Source organism: Orbicella franksi, chromosome 8, assembly GCF_964199315.1.
Source record: "Orbicella franksi chromosome 8, jaOrbFran1.1, whole genome shotgun sequence".
Lineage (NCBI taxonomy): Eukaryota > Metazoa > Cnidaria > Anthozoa > Scleractinia > Merulinidae > Orbicella > Orbicella franksi.
In genome coordinates, this window is record NC_138152.1 from 29,887,348 (window position 1) to 29,908,206 (window position 20,859).

General features: G+C 37.6%; 1 protein-coding gene and 1 pseudogene across 1 annotated transcript in view; both read left to right on the top strand.

The window, feature by feature from the left end:
• Window positions 1-2,149: 2,149 nt before the first annotated feature.
• On the top strand, window positions 2,150-3,848 carry LOC145494342 (lipid droplet-associated hydrolase pseudogene; annotated as a pseudogene).
• Window positions 3,849-7,340: 3,492 nt separating this feature from the next.
• LOC145494535 (uncharacterized) overlaps window positions 7,341-20,859 on the top strand; it is a 33,741-nt gene continuing 20,222 nt past the window's right edge. Inside the window, exons 1-15 of the mRNA XM_081474027.1 lie at window positions 7,341-7,615; window positions 9,988-10,152; window positions 10,724-10,834; window positions 11,378-11,503; window positions 11,862-11,958; window positions 12,182-12,400; window positions 12,534-12,910; window positions 13,177-13,344; window positions 13,562-13,672; window positions 13,886-14,002; window positions 14,462-14,552; window positions 15,105-15,479; window positions 18,740-18,862; window positions 19,922-20,044; window positions 20,263-20,397. Coding sequence (XP_081330153.1) covers window positions 10,057-10,152; window positions 10,724-10,834; window positions 11,378-11,503; window positions 11,862-11,958; window positions 12,182-12,400; window positions 12,534-12,910; window positions 13,177-13,344; window positions 13,562-13,672; window positions 13,886-14,002; window positions 14,462-14,552; window positions 15,105-15,479; window positions 18,740-18,862; window positions 19,922-20,044; window positions 20,263-20,397 — 2,269 coding nt within the window. The 5' untranslated portion in view covers window positions 7,341-7,615; window positions 9,988-10,056. The remainder of the gene's footprint in view (window positions 7,616-9,987; window positions 10,153-10,723; window positions 10,835-11,377; window positions 11,504-11,861; window positions 11,959-12,181; window positions 12,401-12,533; window positions 12,911-13,176; window positions 13,345-13,561; window positions 13,673-13,885; window positions 14,003-14,461; window positions 14,553-15,104; window positions 15,480-18,739; window positions 18,863-19,921; window positions 20,045-20,262; window positions 20,398-20,859) is intronic.

Below are 20,859 nucleotides of genomic sequence, written 5' to 3' on the forward strand. Positions count from 1 at the left end.
CTCCGTGAAACCCGCCTTTAGGGAATCATGGTAGTTGTATTCAAAATTTCCAATCAAGTCTTGAACTTGAACACGATTATCTGCTGTCGCGATTTATTGAAGAAATTCGAAATTCTACCCGCACGAACGTTTTTCTTTTTAGTTGGGGATTTAGCTATTTGAAAGAGAAAACAACACTATATTATTTGAGATACATCATCATTTTAATTTTACTCGAAAAACATTTTTAACATATTGATAGTTGATGATAACTTACACAGAAACAAGTTCCTTAACCTGGCTTAGCTCATGCGTCATACATGTCGTGGGTCATAAAGACAAAAATTAATGTACAAGGATATCTGCATGCTAATTATTCACAGCCATTGGTCTTCTAGCTTCAGCACTGCCGGATAAAATACAATGTTTACAATGATCACTGTATTTGAACACGGAGTTTTGCAAAAAAAGAATACATATATGCACTGTATTTTGAGCGTTTGAAAATAGGCTTAATGTAGAGCTCTCGTTTAGTTGTCCTGCGTCCGTCGTTACGTGAACTGAAGTATATGATACCTAACCAAATTGCGATCTATTTAGCTCTAAATACAAAAGAAGGGAAGTACAAATGCGACCTACATTTAGTAGTTTACAATAACAGTCTTTACTTTCGAGTTTACGAACCTCTGAATACGCTGCTTTTTCGATCGATTTTGGCCGATTTGCGGCATCGAAAAGAAAAAAAGTGCGTGAAAAAAAAAAAAGAAGACAATTGATCGTACTTAAACTCTGAGGGTGAAAAATTAGTGAGTGACCATTCAATTGAAAGCTATTGCGCAGCACTTTCATGTGGTACTGTTTATTATGCATGCTGTACAAGGTGGTTCGAACTTTTAAGTCTGTGAATGAGACCCTAGTGTGTGACCTTTTAAATGAAGGCTATTGAGCAGTACTTTCATATGGTACTGTTTATTATGCTGGACAAGATGGTTCTAACTTTTAATTCTATGGACGAACCCTTAGTGTGTGACCTTTTAAATATGTTTTATCCGTTATAAATAGAGGACGATCATTGATCCTCTCTTGATATTAGCCAGCCGACACCCAACTCAATATTTATATTAATAAGCATAATATTCTTCTTGGAATAACCTTCAGAAGGAGCTGAATCTAGATTATGAACTCTAAATTCAATGCCTGCTGGTGCTTCTCACAAAAATGTTTTAGATTCTGATTAGAATTCTGCTCGGTAAAATAACATTTTTATCCTGCTTGTTCGACCTAAATATTGGAATTTCAATGAATCTGATTCTATAAAATTTTCACTCTTTTACAACGCCGCAATGCAATTTAGCTTAGTATATTTGTTGCACCCCGAAAAAAGCAGGTGTCATATTACACCTCTACCTCCCCATAACGGCCACTTCTCTGTCCCTAAGGTGGCCGTTACGGAGAGGTTTGACCGTATAGTGGCTGTATGTGGTTAGGACCATTACTAAGTGTCTATTTTCAGTGGGTGTCCACCTATGGGAACTGTCTAAAAGCAGAAGTCCCGGGGGTGGACGGGGGTGCCTGTCGTGCCTTTAAGGGGTTAAAAGAGCGGTTTTGATTCCTCTAAAGGTGCTCAGTCTCTAATGGGTCACTGCGGAAGCTTTTGCATTACCTTTTAGGGTATTGAGCAGAAAAAAATGTCAGGGGATCTTTGACTCATTTACAATCGTCTCTATCGCAGCTATAGCTGGTTTTCACATGACGTCACTAAAATTCAAACTACAAAACTATTGATCTTCCTGAGATTTTACTTGAATGATGTATAAGAGCAGCTGAAAACTAATATTCATACAAATTTTCGCTCCAAAGGGGTTCTTGGTTTTGTAATACACTACACTTGAATTTATTTTTGTAGTTTGAATTTTAGTCACAAAACAGGATCTTGATACCCCTTAGTAAAGTAAATATGCAAAGACTCTGGCAACCAGCTAACAGTTCATGTCTTAGAAAAAGTATACAAATCTCATGACAGCTCTCTAAAAATTTCTCCCCATATCTCGCGTAAGAAAAGTTGCTGTGATCAGAATTTTGGCCAGAGTCACGCAATTCAAAAACGATTGTAAATGAGTCAAAGATCCCCTAAAAGGTAATGCAAAACCTTCCCCGGGTTTAATAGTATATGTCATTTCTTTTTTCAGGTCATTCCCCAACAAACGATTATCCAGCGAATCCAAGTCCAATTGACGCAACTGAATCAAACAGCTTTCCACTCAGTCTTGATGAACAAATCACGTACAAGAAGATATTCTTAGAGGGGCACATTTCATCACAATCTAAAATAATACTCATTGGACATTCCATAGGAGCTTACATAATACTTCACCTTCTTAAAAACTGTAATAGAGCTACAGATGTGACCAAAAGTATTCTATTGTTTCCGACCATCGAAATAATGGCAATATCGCCCAGTGGCAGATATTTTACTCCGATGGTGACATATTTTAAGTGGTTTGCAATAGCTGCAGTCACTGCTTTTTCTTGTTTACCTGAGTTTGTTAAAAAAGGACTTGTCCAGTGGTGGTTGAGCAACAAGAAGAATTTAATGCTGAGCTCGGTGGACTCAGTGCTCAAGCTTCTTACCCCACAGTCTGTAAATGGTTGTTTGACAATGACACATGATGAGATGAAAGAGGTGGTTGACCCAGATGAAGAGGTATGCTATAAAATAATCCCTAGTCTGCAATCTGCAGTCTGCAGTCTGCGTTTTACACTCACAAAGTTTTGAAATTTCACTTTAAAAGTAGGTATTTAGATTTGATTACAAGTGAAGCTTAGAGAGCTGGGAGGGCGACTGAATACAAAGCATGCATTTTATCTGCAGCACGAGTGAGTGAGAGCAGGTGAAAGCCGGCTCATACCAGTCTTATTCAACAAGAAGAGGCATCTGCCTGTTAGAAAGTCAACAATGTTGAACATGTAACATGTCAGACTAGGAGAAATTAGACTGTACTGCCCAGTAGCTTTCATTTAAGTGGTCACACACTAAGTTTTCATCCTCGCATTTTTTATTGAAGTCTAAGTTCAAAGACGCAACTGACTGAAAAGAATCTACACATTTACTTAATATTGATTGAGAGGAACTTTAAAAACAGCACACTCCTAGAGTGTCAAATTTCAAATAAAAAGGAATGAAATTTAATATCACTTTCCAGAAATAAATATTAAAAAAACAAATAGTTTTATATGAAAATGCTGTCTTTTAAATGGCCACACACAAGAGTGAGTTCCACAGACTTAAAAGTTAGAACCACCTTGTATAGCATAATAAACAGTACCACATGAAAGTACTGCTCAATAGCTTTCGTTTGAATTAATGGTCACACACTAGGGTTTTATCCAATGACTAAAACGTTAGAACCACCTTGTACAACTTAATAAACCACCACATGAAAGTGTTGCTCAATAGCTTTACTTTAAATGGTCACACACCAGAGTTTTATCCACTTATTTAAGAGGTAGAACCACCTTGAACAGCACAGTACTTAGTTCTGAACGGTCAGAAACGCTCTAGGATGCAATACAGTCCTTGAAGCAAACAACTGATAATGGACACCATTGTTTCTGACATTAATAATTTTCTTTCTCAGGTGATTGAACAAAATTTGAAGAAGTTGATATTTTACTATGGAGCGACTGACCATTGGGCACCAGTCTCCTATTATGAAGGCATGAAAAAGAAGTTTCCTGAAGGGGAGATATATCTTTGTGAAAGGAAGTTAAAACATGCATTTGTTTTGGAATCTTCAGAGGAAGTCGCTGAAATGGTTGTACCCTGGATACAAGATGTGATTGTACAGGACTGGCAACAAGGGCTGTAAGCCGCAACACCTGTTACGGCTGAGTATGTTTGATCTGCCCTTGATGTTATCACAGGCGGCCCAGACGTGGAATACGATTAACACGTGACATTATGCTGTTGGCGATTGCGTTACAATTTAAGCCGTATATAAGACAATGTATTAGAATGCTTCGAAAATTACTCTAAATGCTACGTGTAGAAAATAGTTTTACTTTCTGGTGGTTTGCTTCCCGTTTCTCTTTAGGGGACTATCTACATCCTGCCAGACCCTGATACACATGCCTTCTTCTGGCTGGCACGTCTTCTCATAGTAGTCCTTATTAGCTTCTAGCTTGCTCTTCGGCCATCGTAGCTTGATTAAATGTAAAACAAACAGCGGTGATAAACATTTTTAAAAACATGCATTTTTTGAACTTGACGTTTCGTATGCTAATCAACATACATTTTCAATAGTATCTCCGTTAAAATTTTTGGAAAGCTATTTGTACTGTATCAGTGGGGGTCTGGAACCTAGACACAAAAACATCTGACGTCTCAAACGGAAACTGTCTGTAAAGTGAACAGTGGAAAAGCTTTCCTAGTAAAGTAATAGCTTTTCACTGTTGACATTGACATTGTCGATTCATGTGCGCATGAATCGGTTTAATACTGGACGCTCTTAAAAGAAGGACAGGAGCCAAAGAAAATTCAGAAGAGATCTAGATAAAGCAATAGATCGGATTGCCAAAATTCTTAAAGAAATTTAACTGAGCCTGCTCGAAATTCTTCCTGCAGGACATTTTTAGTAGCTGACTGCCGTAGCCGGAAATGCCCGAAGACTAGATTTGCCTGTTCAGTAGCAATTCAAAATTCAGCTGAGATATAATAACAAAAAGCCTTCTGGTCCAGTTCTAAGCTTTATCGTATCGCTGAACACACGTTACAGCGAGCAAATGAGCAAATGTCCCTAGGAAGTCTTTTGGCAGTTTGCGGTCTCAATCAAGTTAAAAATTACATGTGTTCGTAAGTTCGACAACTCCTTGAACTATGCAGTCGACGGCGTAAAGTGCTTTCTTTTCTTTCACTGTGCGTAGAAAATGTATGTTCTATTTCCGGCTTTTAAAATCAGTAATGTCTTCCAAAATGCATCTCTACCACTTCACAGGAGACTGTTGTCTGCAATTGCGACTACTATTTTTCTATTTTCTCAGAAAACTGTCCTTAAATGGGCATTCTTAGGTCAAAGACTGTTCCGTCACAGCGTGCATGTTATTCTTTCGGCCGTAATAATACTGAGTGCATTCAGGATCAGTAAGGTGTCAATCTCAGAGTGATTTTACCTAACCCGTGAAATAGTTGTTGCACAATTAGATGCTACTGAATACCAATTTCATGGTTTTCATTTATTAGTTATGGCTCTTTTGACTCACTGCTACAGTAGATGTTGTTTCACGGGTTAAATAAAATCAGCCTGCTGAGGAAAAGGGTTAAAGAAAGAAAAATGCGTTACCATTAAGAAAGGGGAAATAAGCAGATTAAAGAGGCGAGCGCTCATGGCACGCTTCCTTACTGTTACAAAATTTAAAGAACGTCCACGTGCACAAAGAAACAAAAACCACCAGGCTAACTTACAGAGTGAATTTAATTATTCTTGAACTGAATAACTATACAACAGCCGAGAAACAAGGATATAGCAAACCGTTCTGTTAAACTCCCCTCGAACACTTCCGCAAAGCCTCTCCAGCCGCAAAAAAACACCTGATTATGTTTAGTAGTCCACGCGAGTACATAGTGCATCACCAAAGTACAATAAGCTAAGATAACAACAATTAAACACAGTCGAATCCCATTGCATACCATAACCTGTAAATAGACGCATCGTGATTTTCTCAGATACGTACAAACACTGAATCATTAACCTTGTGTAAGCTGACAGCTCTCGTCACAGCTCAATTGTTTAGTGGCCCCATTGAAGGTAACCACTTACGGAAAGTTCTATTACATATATATCAAGTTAGTCCACATTCTAGCAGAGTTGATACTAGATTTTACACAAAAGGCGTTCAATAAATACAAAATACAAATGTAATGGCAAATTCCGCCCTTAGCTTCGATCTAAATCAAAAGAAACGAGACTCGGTCAAAATCAAAAAAAAAAAAAAAAAAAAAAGAAAATCAAAAAAACACATAAAATGAACAAACTGGCAAATGATCAAATTAACCAAAAAAATACGCCAATCAGTTGAGACCCATCTCCTAATGTAATGACCTGGCTTGTCTTCAAACAATAGTTAAGAGCAACCGAAGCACTTCAGAAGGTCAAAGTTCAGGACGAACAACAAGCGAGTCTTAACACAGCAAAATAAATGACGACTCTGACGAAAATAACTTGTCACCCTTTTCAGATGATTTTATCGTCTATAAAAGAAAATGATGGAAGAGAACGCCTACGAAGCTTTCAAATCTCTAGTTACTTTATGAGTTTTCCTCTTTGAAAAGATAAGCTAAAATCCGATATAATCTCCTCTATAAGGGGTTGAAATTAAATTGGCATGAAAGCAATTCAAAATACAAATAAACTGAAAATTCGCTACAAAGCATAAAGTAGAAAAGCGAAAACAGAACATTAATTGATCAAAATTGAAATGTGTAAAGTTCAAACTGGAAAATTTGATTAACTTAATTTTGGTTTTATGTGGAGGATACGGGGGTACTGCGGGGGACTGGGGAGAGGGGACATGGGGTGGGGTCGGTAGTTTTCATTGACCAAGCAACAGCGATAATGATCAGTTCCGTGTTATTTAAAACAATTCTTGTATTGTAAATTGATGGAAATAAAATACGCTCCTCGGATAGGAGAAGTATCGTCAATTTCTAAGGAATCCGTCATATTTTCTTACACTGGTCATTTTCTCTCTGCCTGTCATCCTCAACCTCGTCACTTATACGCGTCACCCCCAAGATAACTCATTTTTGTGAACGTGCTGTTTAAAATTTGTTAATATCCCATAATTCGACATGTCCTAACAGGTACATTCCAGTCACGCATTGCCCTTGTGATGATTATAATGCGCATGAGAGTGAAATTCCCTCTCAGTCGGAGCAAGATGTCGTCTGAGCACCAATACGCGATGCACTTCTTTGTCATTTTTTTGTTGGTTTGCCTGGGCGCTCCAGCCACTGAAGGTATGGTATCTACTCTCAGTTGCATTCTCTAAATGTAAACCTTAATTCAACTTCTCACGGCAAGCTCAGGCGTTTTTATGTCTTGTTGATCAGAGAAGAAGCGAACTGAAAGATGGGGGAGGGGCGCACACATCAAGAAAATTGAGAATTAAATCTCTTCCTAAAGCAATCAACATGTCCATTCCTAGGATATCGGCTGCGCATTCAGTTAAAACTTTGTAAGTGCGATCATTTTGAAGAAAAAATTTTTTTTATTCCTTTACAGCACTCGGATTCAAGGCCGGAAAAGACAACGTAACAACAAGCTCACCAGGGTTGTTCGGTTGTAAGAAGATTTACTTCCAAACGCCATTTTACCGCGGACAGCAAGTAACGGTTCTCGCCTCAGTTGGCCATACGGTGAAGAGCCAAACCCCTCGGAACGGCGCTGTAGTCTGGGTAGAAGATATTAAAGCGAGTGAATTTACAGCCTGTGTTCTAGAATTTGCTAACGGTTCAAATAAGTCCATTGAGGTAAACTATCTTGCATTTGAAACGAAACCCCATGGATCTCAAACTGGCACCGCATCCTTAAACTCTTGGACAACTGGAACGGAATGCAAGAGGATCGATTTTCAGCAGGTTAGAATTTGTTTTGTTAAGTGGTTTAGAAAGTAAAGAGATATATAAAAATTTCATGAAAAAGGGAGCCTCGATTGTGGATGTGGATGTTAGAAAGAAAAAATACAAAAACAAAATATTAATATCGTCAGTTAACACTAAAAAATGATGATTGCAGTATACGAATTAATCTAATCAGTATGACAAAAGATGAAGAACTAGTGTGTAGAAATTATAGATCAAAGCATTAAACCTAGCCATCCACTCAGAAATTCCTCAAAAATGCAAAAAAGACAAACAAAGAAATGCCAAAAAGTTGCCAAATATTGGCAGAAACTGCCTAAAACGGTTTGCCAGTCTTTTTTGTGTGCTAAATTTGTCAAAAAGTTGCTAATATTTTTGAAAGGAATTAGTGCGGAAAAGAGCTTTACTTTATGTAACGAGGTTATTTAAAGAATCAAAAGCGCCGGTCTTGGTTACCAAGGCGAGGTATTTAGCGTGAAATTACGACTCTAAAAACGGGCCCTAAAAACGAGAGTTTGCGTGATTGTTCACTGGTGCGACAGAAAAAAAGAAAACAAAAAAACAAAAGTGACCTTTTAATCGTGTTGCAAAATCATTGCCGCAACCTACGGAGTTAGAAACAGGCACAAGTCTTTTTCAAAGTGAAAATGAAGTTTCTTCCTGCTTTGAACTGAAGTACAACTTTTTAGAGAGATATAAGAAGCCGCTTACGATTCCGAGTACCAGAAAACGACAAAACCATAACGGCTTGGACAAGAAAACGGCCGAAGCACTGAAACGAAAGAAATCCGCAAGGCAAAGTTCAGTAGCCGAAGCAGCTCCAGTGCCAATTGTGACATATGTAGAAGACGAAATGGCAGCTTTCAAGGGGAACATTACCTCACCAACTACTAAGAAAAGCACAGCTACAGTACAGCATTCATTTTGAGTATGTAGGCCATCCCATAAGGGTCACAATGTTCCAGTTAAGAAACCATCATCAAATATCTTGTATAAGACGGTTCCACTCGAGCAAAATACACTTGAAAAGTAGACGAAGGACATCGCCTCAATTGCGCCTTTGGATGGCAAATTCACAAACTCAAGCGGCCGTAAAACAGTCATACTCAAAGCCTACGCGACGACCTTCATCCGCTTAGAATCTCGGAGCTGAAAGGTCACGCTAACCCAGATTCAACTGCAAGTTACAGCGTCTGGAAAAACGACGAAGGATGTCAAACAAGCTGGCTGGGTTTGCAATTAGTGCTACTTCTTAACTGGGGCATCGTTTAACAACTCCCCAGTTAATATTTCTATCAACTTCCAATCTGGTACAACGGCAGTCCACGATCGGTAAGCTTTTCTGCTACGAGAAATACATTTCGCCTTTTTATTCTTGACTCGATGTTATTTCGAAGAATTTGAACACTGAAAATTTGGCTGGTATTGAAATTTTAATTTGAGTGTAAAATAGTTCTTACTTAAAACTGTTTGCTCAACGTTGTTGAATACCAGTCAATGCTTTCTGGTTTCACTTCGCGATTTGTGCGATATCGGTTTCTCGCGTGAAATTTAACGTGGAAATCACGAGTCAGGTAATCAATCTTCTTTACTGAAACTTGTCAATCATCTGCCCTTTTCAAACGTGACTTGTGCAAACGCTGACCATTAAAATATAGCGTAATAGCTCAGCAGAAAGTATTGGAAACAAATAGCGTCAGGGGATAAATATCTAAATTCGGAATATTTCTCAACAACTGAAGAAATACATTAAAGAGCCGCCTCTCTTGATGAGAGGTTGTCTCAAGTAAAACAATTGTAATTCAAAAGTTGCCAAGCAACATAAGGCTAAGCCTAAACTGAAAACTGTTTCAATGCAATCGAAAAACATGATGTTACTATGTTGAAATTTGTTGAAATTGAGAAGCGCTTATCAATTGAGACTAACTACAAAGATTATTTTTCCTCATCAAACACAAATGTTCCTAATGCGAAAGATCAAAACCGATAACAATAAGCTGATTAGTGGTTTTTGGACTTAAGCATATTTTTCTCCTTTTGAATAATTAAAATATTATCGGCGGGCTCTCATTGTGAAAACATTTACACTTTCTGCAGCGTGTAGCGGGTTGCGTGACTCACTTTTGAATATTAATTTGTTATTTGAGGCATTTTGTATTTTTACCATCTTAAACGTTCCGTCAGTTTTTCAAAAGATATGTTGCAATCTCAAAATGTCTGTAAGTTGAAGAACCTTGGAGGGCTCAAGCAAGTATTAACTCATTCTGCCATTATCGGTCATTTTCTTTTCCCTGATCTGTTCATTCGGTCATTCACCCACTCACTCCCTTAATTTACTAATCTTAACTTCTCTGATTATTTCATTTCAGCGGTTTTCGACTCCACCAACCATATTTGTAACTGCTAGTCACCAAGTTCCCAAGAGACCTCAAGATGCCATGGCCGTGTGGGTGGAGGAGTTGCGCGTGGACAATTTCAAAATTTGTCTCAGAGAAGCAAAGATTTTCGATGGACCCCATAAAGGGATAAAGATAGTGAGTAAATTCAAATTTCGTTTTCTGTCAGTAGTCAGTCTAATGAACTAGACTCTGCCAAAGATGTACACTTCATCGAAGTTGAATGAAAATCATGATGACCCCTGACTAAAGAGCAGCATTCTGAAATATTTACATGCGTTACGATGTTACCAAATATATCAGAGGTCAACTTCCCATGTGACGTGCCCGATCGTCTTCCATTTTCAAGCTGTTCAACATGAGTCTTTTTTGTACCAGCATAAAACATCAATCGTTGGCTTTCAAAAGAAAATAATACAAAAAAAATATGTTTTTGGTAGCTCTTTGATAAACCTCTAGCTACTTGTAGAAATCATGTGGTAGAAACCGTTGACTGGAAGCAGCTGAATGCAAACACAAGGAGAGTTGCTTCTTTTATAGCTTTTTTCCTGAAAAAAGGCTAATTATGAACATCTTACTGGGTTTGCGTATCTTGCCGATAATTTCATGTACTCTTGTACGTTGGTTAAAACAGTCCTTAATTGTGCATGTTTTTGTTTCTTTAATAATTGACAGGTTTTAACTACAATATCTTTTATTTCTTCTGCAGAATTGGATGGCATTTACAAATCTGAGTGTTGACAATTTTACCATAACCGACAGTCTCGTGTTTACCAATACAAACTCACCATCTGATCAGGATAACTACGCTTTCTGTCAAGTAAGAATAATTATTGCCAGCCCGCGGCATTATTGTTTCTTATCTAAATCCTCTTTATAATAGGGCATCAAAAGGGCAACAACAGCAATGCTATCATAACAATGGAGGAAGTTAAAATTGACTGTTAACATGGACCTATTTGAACTGTGGGCCCACAAAATATGTCATAAATAGTTTCTGAGACCCAATTTCATTTTCGGTGATCAATTGATCAAACATACTTTTCCTCTTGTTCAAACAAATGACCTGTACCTCATTAAAACTTCTATTTGGTTTCATTCTTGTTAATCTGTACCTCTTTTGTTTCTAGGGCTAGGGGCATTGTTTGTGTTGTATAACTATTGTCTCGTTTGGCCAATCATGAAAACCCTTGTAAACGGTGCAGGTCGGCCATGTTCGAATCAAACCCGCTTTGATTTCAAATCTAAACATTAGAATCAGCGTATTATAAATACCAATACGGATTATTTATCAACCTTACCTCTACAAGAGACTCGCGGAAATACAGTCGATATTAAATTATTTTTTTCTTTTACATTGTAGACAGTGAACTTCACAAAATCATTTTATGCTCGTCCTGTTGTGTTAGTGACGCCAAAACGCACTGACAACAACAACAATGCGAACCTTTCTGGGTCACGTTGTAACGCTGTCACCGCTTGGGTTGAGGTAAGGAATACCTGTTGTGATCTTTGTGTGATTTCCGCAAACACTCAGGTAATGGCACAAAAATCCCAAGTTCCTCGGGACCCATGAACTTTATATGACATTGCGTAACAACGTAAATATAACAGTTTGTATGGGAACATATACATATAACAGCTCGAGATATAGAAACAATAAAAACAATTAGTTTAACTCTTCTGTTTGTTACTTGTGTTTCTATGCTACTTTGGGGCCGTTTCAAAGCGATTTCAGTAACTTTTAGTTTCACTGTAACTTTCGTTTATATGAGTTCTTTAAAACTTATCGGGCGGTGTAGCAACTTGAACCAGGCCGGGTTTAATTCACCTTTGATTTTATTCAGTATACATCTACAACTGATGCACAAGTGTGTGTGAAGAATTACAACAGCGACTCCAACAATAAAGATGTTATCACTGTCGACTACATTGTCACTGGAGGTAGGCAAAAAGATTCCATCTGGAGATAGAAAAAACACTTGGTATATTTAGCATTCTCTTTCCTGTATGCATTTTCCCCCTCTTCAATGTTGCTCATTGGAGTTATCTTTGTAAAAGCTTGCAAACCCACACTGGGAGGGCAGAAGTGTGTATAACTATCAAGCAAGTGTGTACTAAAATAACATCAGATCGTTTCGTGACAATTGTTTATATGTCTTGCCAGACTTGGATCCTTGCATCGACGTGACATGTCATTATCACTGCCTGTGTAAAGCGTTTGGACCAAATGATGCTCGCTGCGTTGCTGTTGGCAGTTGTCCATCCTACCAAGAACCAGTCTGCTCATCCAATGGCACAACATACGACAATGAGTGCTTGTTTCGACAGGAAATGTGCATTCAGCGACTGAATTTCTCTGTGCAACACCCTGGTAGTTGTGAAGGTTAGAAATTGTTTTACTCTGAAATTTCTGACGATGTCGAAGAAGATGATGATGATTACGATGAAAAAACCTGGGAAGTTAATCAAATTTTTTTTTGTACTGATTTGTGTTTTGTACTGTTATTTTCTTGAAGGATTTCCTTTCCAGCGAGGTCGCCGTCACATGCCACACATTCCTTCACTGGGATATTCTCACTGTGAAGTAATTCGCCTCAAGCCTTATATGTTTTATCCTGACAAACCACTTGAAGTTCAGATCACTGTCAATCATATTGACACCAGTGACAAGTCATATGTACATGATGCCGCTGTGTCGTGGGTCGAAAATGTCAGTTATGATCGATTCACTGCATGTGTGATGGCGGCAGGTTACAATGAGCGGAAATCAAAAGCTAACGTGACAGTTGATTGGATGGCGTACCAAGGGGCTCCAGTGGGTGGTGTTGCCGGGGAAGTACGGATATCACAATGGTGGACTGGAACGACTTGTAAATCTGTCAATTTTCCATCGGTAGGTACTTTTTCGTTTCATTTTACAACTCAAGTTCACGAAGAATAAATTCGAATAGCTTACAGTCATCGGAGTTAGCTCAATATAATATGATTTCCTTTGGATCAATGGAGCTAAAATGTCACGTATCACTCAACCATGAAAGCATTAGCCATCCCTAGATTTCCAAATCTTCGCTAATGTTAAACAGCAGTAAGGTAACAATAACAACAGTAGTAGCACGAGTAACATCAACAGTAACAGCTTGTGTGTTTTTTTCTATGCAGGGAAGGTTTTCAGTGATACCTTCAGTGTTTGTTACTGCTGCGCACTATCGTTTAGGACTCAAGCGTGACGCTGCCAGTGTGTGGATTGAAGACGTCACGCAATCCTCGTTTAAAGTTTGTTTGAGAGAGCTTCAGAACTACGCAGGATCTCACGACGATGTTTATACTGTAAGTGTCCACACCTTTTTTGCGTACCAACCATAAGAAACTAATAGATGCTTATCACTTACTTTAGCCTCTTAACACTGGTCTTTAGCATTGGCAGCTAATTCTCTAGCATACTTTAACATCGGCATATCATACATCAAGAAAAAATATAATCTTGACTTAGACCTTTTCTTATGGTTAATTGTCTTGTTAACATTTATTTATTTTTCTCTTTTAGAATTGGTTGGCGTTTTCTTCTCTCCACAAGCCTCTTTTTACAGAACACAGTTCAGTCTATTTTGCTAACGCCCAACATCCACCTGCAGATTACAACAATGCCTATTGTAAGGTTGGTATCTTTTTTTTTTTACTAGAGAGTTTGCCCCGAATTACGTATACTTTTTTAAAAATTTCAAGAGTTAGTGTACAGATCCTACAGAACAACGTCAATTTAAACAAAACTGACTCAGTAGGTTATTACAAAATTCCGGTTTGGTAGTGGTTAAAGCTAGTGGTCAACGTTGGATTACACTCCGCTTACTTAATGAGAGTGTTTCTTTAGGATATCCGCTTCACTGAAAAGTACAACAGCACCCCGAATGTGTTTGTTTCGGCGAACCATTCATCTAGCGGTGGAAATCGACAACCAGTACACAATGGAATAACTGCTTGGGTGGAGGTAATTCTGTTTCTTTACTTCTTTAGCCATTTCCATAGAAACTGCATTTTTGACAAGCCAGTCGAACCAAATCTCATCTATTTGACAGAGTTCTTAGTTTCTTTGAATTTTCTTAAACGTCGATACAGAATTAGTATCGTACCTTTTTACAGTCATTATTTTCCATCAAATTGAATGCCGGGAAAATCGTAAAATCCAAGATGGCGTCTCCAAGACGGCTGAAGTCATAATCGACAAAACATTAATTTCATGTTGTACAGAAAGTTGAGGAATATCTGCTACAGGCAAATAATATGATATTGATATGTCTTACCAGAACAAAAACCCAAGGGGGGTATGAGTTTGCTTTTTTTCCCGATGAGTAAATAATGTTCAGAATATTACCGGAAGCGAAGTGAAAATTATCTTTTGGACTAAAAGTTTAGAAGACCACTGATTATATTTGTTCTTTTTTTGCAGTACATCAATACAACCGGTGTGCGAGTTTGTTTAAAAGAGTTGTATGACACAAAGTATGATCCACTGTCTATCTTATACGCTGTCCTTTCAGGTACGGACAAAATAGTTCATTTTTAATTTTATTATTCTCTAGATCGGTAGTTTAGCTTTTTGGATATTCATATTTTATTAACTTCTATCTCCTACGCCTTTTAAAGGAGCTACGTCACAGTTTGCCCATGTTGAAAAGTTTAGGTTAAATATTTCAAATCCGTCGTTTGTAATCCGTGTTAACCTCCATTCTGGCCATCCTAGTTCCTTGATTGTTTATTATTACCTCTTTGAAGCCTGTATCTTAGTGTACGACGATTTTCAGGTCTCTTTCAATTTAATGGTAATTTTTTACGTGGCCAAAAATAACTCAAGATACTGTGACTGTGGCCCTTTAAAAATAAGATCGTATCAGCCTAATTTTTTTCTAGTTTGATAGTCAGAAGTTGATTTCATAACAAACGAAGTCCAATGTTTCAGTCAGGAGTAAAGTGCCAAAACATGTGGAGGTTTCTCAGAAACATGACAAGCAACGATTTCCTTTAAAAACACTCAAGACATTCTTAATGATTTCTCTTACTTTTTATGGATTTATTGTTGTTTATATCTACAGACATTTGCCAGCCAGGATGGACTTACTTTGGTGGTTATTGCTACTTTTCAAGCCCCGCATGCGCCACATGGTTGACTGCTGAGTCAAACTGTTCTGAGATGAACTCTGATCTGGTTACAGTGCACAACCAGGAGGAAAACGTATTTATTCAACACCGTCATGCTGGCGATAGATCATGGATAGGGCTGAATGACCGCAGTGTTGAAGGCTCTTTTGTGTGGACAAACAAAGAAATTAGCAGTTTTAGGTTCTGGGCTCCAAAGCAACCAAACAACTGGAACAACGAAGACTGTGTGCACACTCTTGGCGTGAGGCACGGATATACTTGGAATGACGTGCCATGCGATAACTGCTTCAACTTTACTTGCTTTACAGGTGATAAATCTCTTGCTCAGTGCGGTTAAAATACATTGTAAACTATAAGGTCGTAATACTAGCAATAATGATAAATATTGCATAAAACGTACAACAGTTTTTAAAGACATGTTTCGGCATGCTTATGCCATCTTCAGTTTAATAGAGTGACTAGTGATACGTGACACAAGTTATATACTACAAAATATGAATAAATTATTTACAATATGCATTACAAAACAGTGGAAACGGAAATTACAGAGTTAAAAAGGTGTTGAAGTGATGTAACTGTTTGTTAAGGTCAGGTTTGTTCTTACTAATATAAAAGGTTTCTTTAAGTTTAAGATCAATAGAGCTATTCGCTGAGTCTAAGATGCGAAAACAAGAAGGTGTGTACATGCCCCTGCATGAAGAAAATTGAGAAAGATGTTTAAAAATATGCGAGTTTTTATCGCTTACTGTATGTTCTTTAATCCTGGTAGAAAAATGGCGACTGGTTTCACCAATATAACAGGAATTACATCCCGCACAAGTAAATTGATAAACTACCGTGGATTTTAGAGCATCAGGAGTACGATCTTTAAAACTGAACATATTTTTGATTTTGAAAGAAGTAAAAACTAATTTGCAAAGCTGAACTAGATGTGTCCTTTCTTCGTTCCTGTAAGACCTTCAACGTGTTCCCGAAATTTATTTGTTTTCCTCTACCTAACACCAACCGTTTTGATGTCCTCGCCATCCGTAAACGTCTACTTCGTAGTGCCATCTCCAAGCGCCAAAAAGAACTCAACAAACTATCCTGTGACTGTGACAAGCTGACCGAACGTGTGAAGAACTCTTTGAACTCTGTTGACTGGTACTTCTTAAACAAAGCCTTGAACAACAATGTTGACAAGAACATCTCTAAAGTCATCTCCACGCATCGAAAGAAACTAAAAAACCTCACAAAGAACGCCGAACTACCCTTCTCACCGAGCGAAACTGAAATAATCTCTCTTCTTGCAAACTGACTGACGATGAACTTGAACTACTAAAGAATGGACTCGGATTCTCTATCAAACCTCCTCACCTTAACAAGACAAACATTCTGGCTTCCTTTGAAAAGATCCACTACACCATGAAGAACAAACTAATTGATAAAAACTCCGCAACGCACCTAAAAACTGAAATCGCTCATTTGGCTCAGAACTATCTCTCTTCCTACCGTCCTTCAAGCAACGATCTCAAAAAACACCGCATCCTACGAACTCTGAGGAACAATCATAATATCATAATTCTTAAGCCCGACAAAGGTAATGGCGTAGTTATTTTAGACCGTACCGTTTATTTAGATTCTTGTTTTAATATACTTAATGATAAGACTAAGTTTAAACTTTTAGATAACGATCCTACTTTATTAAGAGAAGGCAGACTTAAACGTTTTATTACTCAACTTAAGAAAAAGCGTTCTATCGATGATGATACCTATTGCAACATATTTCCTAAGGGTTCACAACCAGCAAAATTCTATGGCCTTCCGAAATTACATAAGAAACGTGATAATCATAGGCAACCACCTCTTAGACCCATTGTATCCTCTATTGGAGCTTACAATTATAATTTAGCTAAGTACTTAAGTTCTCTTCTTGTTCCGCTTTTGCCTGATAAATATTCGGTTAAGGATTCCTTTTCTTTTGTTGAAGAGCTTAGGAGTTTCGATTTTAACAACAAGTTCCTTATTTCCTTCGATGTTGAAAGCCTTTTTACAAACATTCCGCTAAATGAAACTATCGATATTGCCGTTGACCTTATTTTGAAACATCATCCCAAATTTTCCATCAAAAAACCCGACCTTAAGAAATTGTTTTCATTTGCCACATCCGAGACTCATTTCCTTTTCAATGGTAAATTTTATGATCAAGTCGATGGGGTAGCTATGGGCTCCCCTTTAGCACCTATTTTAGCTAATCTTTTTCTTGGATTTCACGAAGAAACATGGCTAAATAATTTTAACAAGGCCGACATCTTACTCTATAGGCGTTATGTTGACGATACTTTTTGCGTCTTTAAAAATGAGCGGGATGCCATGTCTTTCTTTGAATTCATCAATTCTCAACATCCCAACATCAAATTTACTTTCGAGAAACAGAACGACGGTAAACTTTCCTTTTTGGATGTTCTGATTGACAACTCTTCGCACGACTGCGTTTTTTCAGTTTTTCATAAAAAAACCTACACTGGTCTCTTAACAAATTTTTTTAGTTTCACTCCGTTTCGCTATAAAATTGGCCTTGTCCGTACTCTCATTGACCGAACTTATAAAATCAACAACACTTCTTCCGGTTTTGAAAACGATTTGATCAAGCTTTCGGACACTCTAAAACGTAACTCGTTTCCTTCACACATCATTGAAAAAACCTTCAAGCGGTATCTTAACAAGCCTTCTGATCAAAAAAGCCGCAACGTTAATGATGAAAACAATATACGCTATTTTAAGCTTCCTTTTATCGGCCAGTACTCTAGAATAACGGAACTCAAACTACGGCAATTACTTAAACGTTTTTGTGAAACGGATCTTAATATCAAATTAGTTTTTACTTCTTTCAAAATCAAAAATATGTTCAGTTTTAAAGATCGTACTCCTGATGCTCTAAAATCCATGGTAGTTTATCAATTTACTTGTGCGGGATGTAATTCCTGTTATATTGGTGAAACCAGTCGCCATTTTTCTACCAGGATTAAAGAACATACAGTAAGCGATAAAAACTCGCATATTTTTAAACATCTTTCTCAATTTTCTTCATGCAGGGGCATGTACACACCTTCTTGTTTTCGCATCTTAGACTCAGCGAATAGCTCTATTGATCTTAAACTTAAAGAAACCTTTTATATTAGTAAGAACAAACCTGACCTTAACAAACAGTTACATCACTTCAACACCTTTTTAACTCTGTAATTTCCGTTTCCACTGTTTTGTAATGCATATTGTAAATAATTTATTCATATTTTGTAGTATATAACTTGTGTCACGTATCATTAGTCACTCTATTAAACTGAAGATGGCATAAGCATGCCGAAACATGTCTTTAAAAACTGTTGTACGTTTTATGCAATATTTAACATTGTAAACTACTAATAAAAAATAGTAAACTTCCCATAATTTAGTCAGGATAATCTTTCGCGCTCAAAAAGGTTCCATGGTTCATTTTCAAAATAATTTATTATAAACCAGTACTGTAAACACTATTCATGAATTTGATGACTATTTCATTTTTTTTTTTTTCCTAATTTAATTTTTGCAGATCTGGAGGAATGCTCCACCAACACTCATAACTGTGACGTGAATGCAGATTGTGTGAATACCGTGGGCTCATATTCCTGTAAGTGTAGAGGTGGATATACCGGAGATGGACAAAGTTGCAATGGTAAGAAATCTACCAATAGCAACAAAAAGTCAAAGATGAATACATTTGATGCTGATGCTGAATGTGATAACAATGTCACTTTATTTTCTGCAACCATCAAATTTCTTCTGCATTAATGTCCTTAGAAGAAAACTGTTAAGTAAAAATCGCTCTTGTGCAATAAGAATAATGATAGACTGAAAAATTCAACCCTTTAATAACCTTTTTTTTTCAATTTCGATACCGGCGCCAGTGGTTTAGAACCTGGGTAATTGCTGGTTTTCACATGACGTCACTAAAATTCAAACTGCAAAACTATTGATCTTCCGGAGATTTTACTTTAATGATGTATAAGAGCAGCTGAAAACTAATATTCATACAAATTTTCGCTCCGAACGCGTTCTTGGTTTTGTGATACACTACGCTTGAATTTCTAAGCTTTTGCGTGACGCGGCATTTACATGACGGTCTTGAGAGCTGTCATGATGGTTTAAAATGTGACTTATTTCGGGGAATTTGGCTATCTGAACAGTTCATGTCTTAGAAAAAGTATTCTTTTAATGTTTTAGAGTTCCTCGAGGGATAAATTCACGCTTTTGTAGCCAAACTCAGTAACAGATGTTTCTGTTGGTTTCCTGCTGCCATGTTGGTGCCCATACGGATGGGCACCAGCATGGCGTCTCCATACGAATCTCTATAAATCTGGCTAAAATATTTCTCCGCATATTTTGCATAAGAAAAATTGCTGTGATCAGAATCTTGGCGAGAGCCTTTGCATATTTACCCTCTTTCAATTTCCAGATTCTGGACTTTATCTATTGAACGGTTTTGATTTCAGTTTATTTTGATCTATTTTGAATGGCGTGACACTGAAAACCAGCAATATAAATCATCCAAAAGCAGAGAATGAGTTAGAGGTTGTGGAAAGTAAAAGAAACCTATTTTTCAGGAAAAGATACTGTCTGTGCTTACCGTAACTGTTCGACCGACTGTCCTCAAGCTGTTTGCTTCTTTGGTGAAATGGTCAGACTAACGACAACTCAACTTTTTTCCATATTTACTCCTTTAATCTTGTTTTAGACATGGACGAGTGCTCTTCAAACTCTCATAGCTGTGATGTGAATGCTGTTTGTAACAATACTCGTGGGTCTTACACTTGCGCGTGTAAACTTGGATATTCAGGCGATGGCAAAAATTGCACTGGTAAGTTATTTTCACTTACAGGAACTATAAAGTTATCAGTTGAAAACAAGAGCAACAACAACACTGCGAAATGATTTTAGACGTACTATAATAAAGTAGTACTTACATCAATACGCACAAGAACAACTTACTCAAGAACATATAGAGCACTTTTGGTGAACATGCACAACGTAATTTATGTTTGTTTACTAACTTTGCCGTGTTTCTTATTACCCGAGTCATCGATGAGTGCGTCAGCGGTGTACACGACTGCCACCGTTTAGCTTCATGTACAAACACTGTAGGATCCTACACATGTACGTGTAACCATCCGTACGTAGGAGATGGGAAAACATGCACTCGCTTCGCGGCAGGTTAGTATTTTCATTAATTGTATTTAAATTCAGGTTTCAGCGGTTGGAATATGAAGCTCAAATTGTCCACCAAACATGATGTCTAAAAAGCAATCAAAAACCTGAGATTTCGTCAAACCTAACAAACTACTTTCTTTTGTAAAACTGCCTTCAAGAAAAACAATTCGCCAAACTAATTCATGAATGGAGCATCTCAGCGGTCGATATTTTAAAATTCGAACCGCTCAGGGAACCAATCAGAATTCTCCTTTCCATCTTGGATCAGTTTGCCATATTGCAAGGACTGTTATTGTTGAAAATAAAAAAAGGACACGACTCAGTAATGTTGTTTGCTAGCTCCTCGCTACTACGGACACGCTTTGACATTAACATTAACCACACTTAGAAAGGACAGGAGTGGGGTGTGGAGCTTAAACCGCCTACGTGGACTTTAACCATTAAAGGCTTTTTTTCAATATTTTC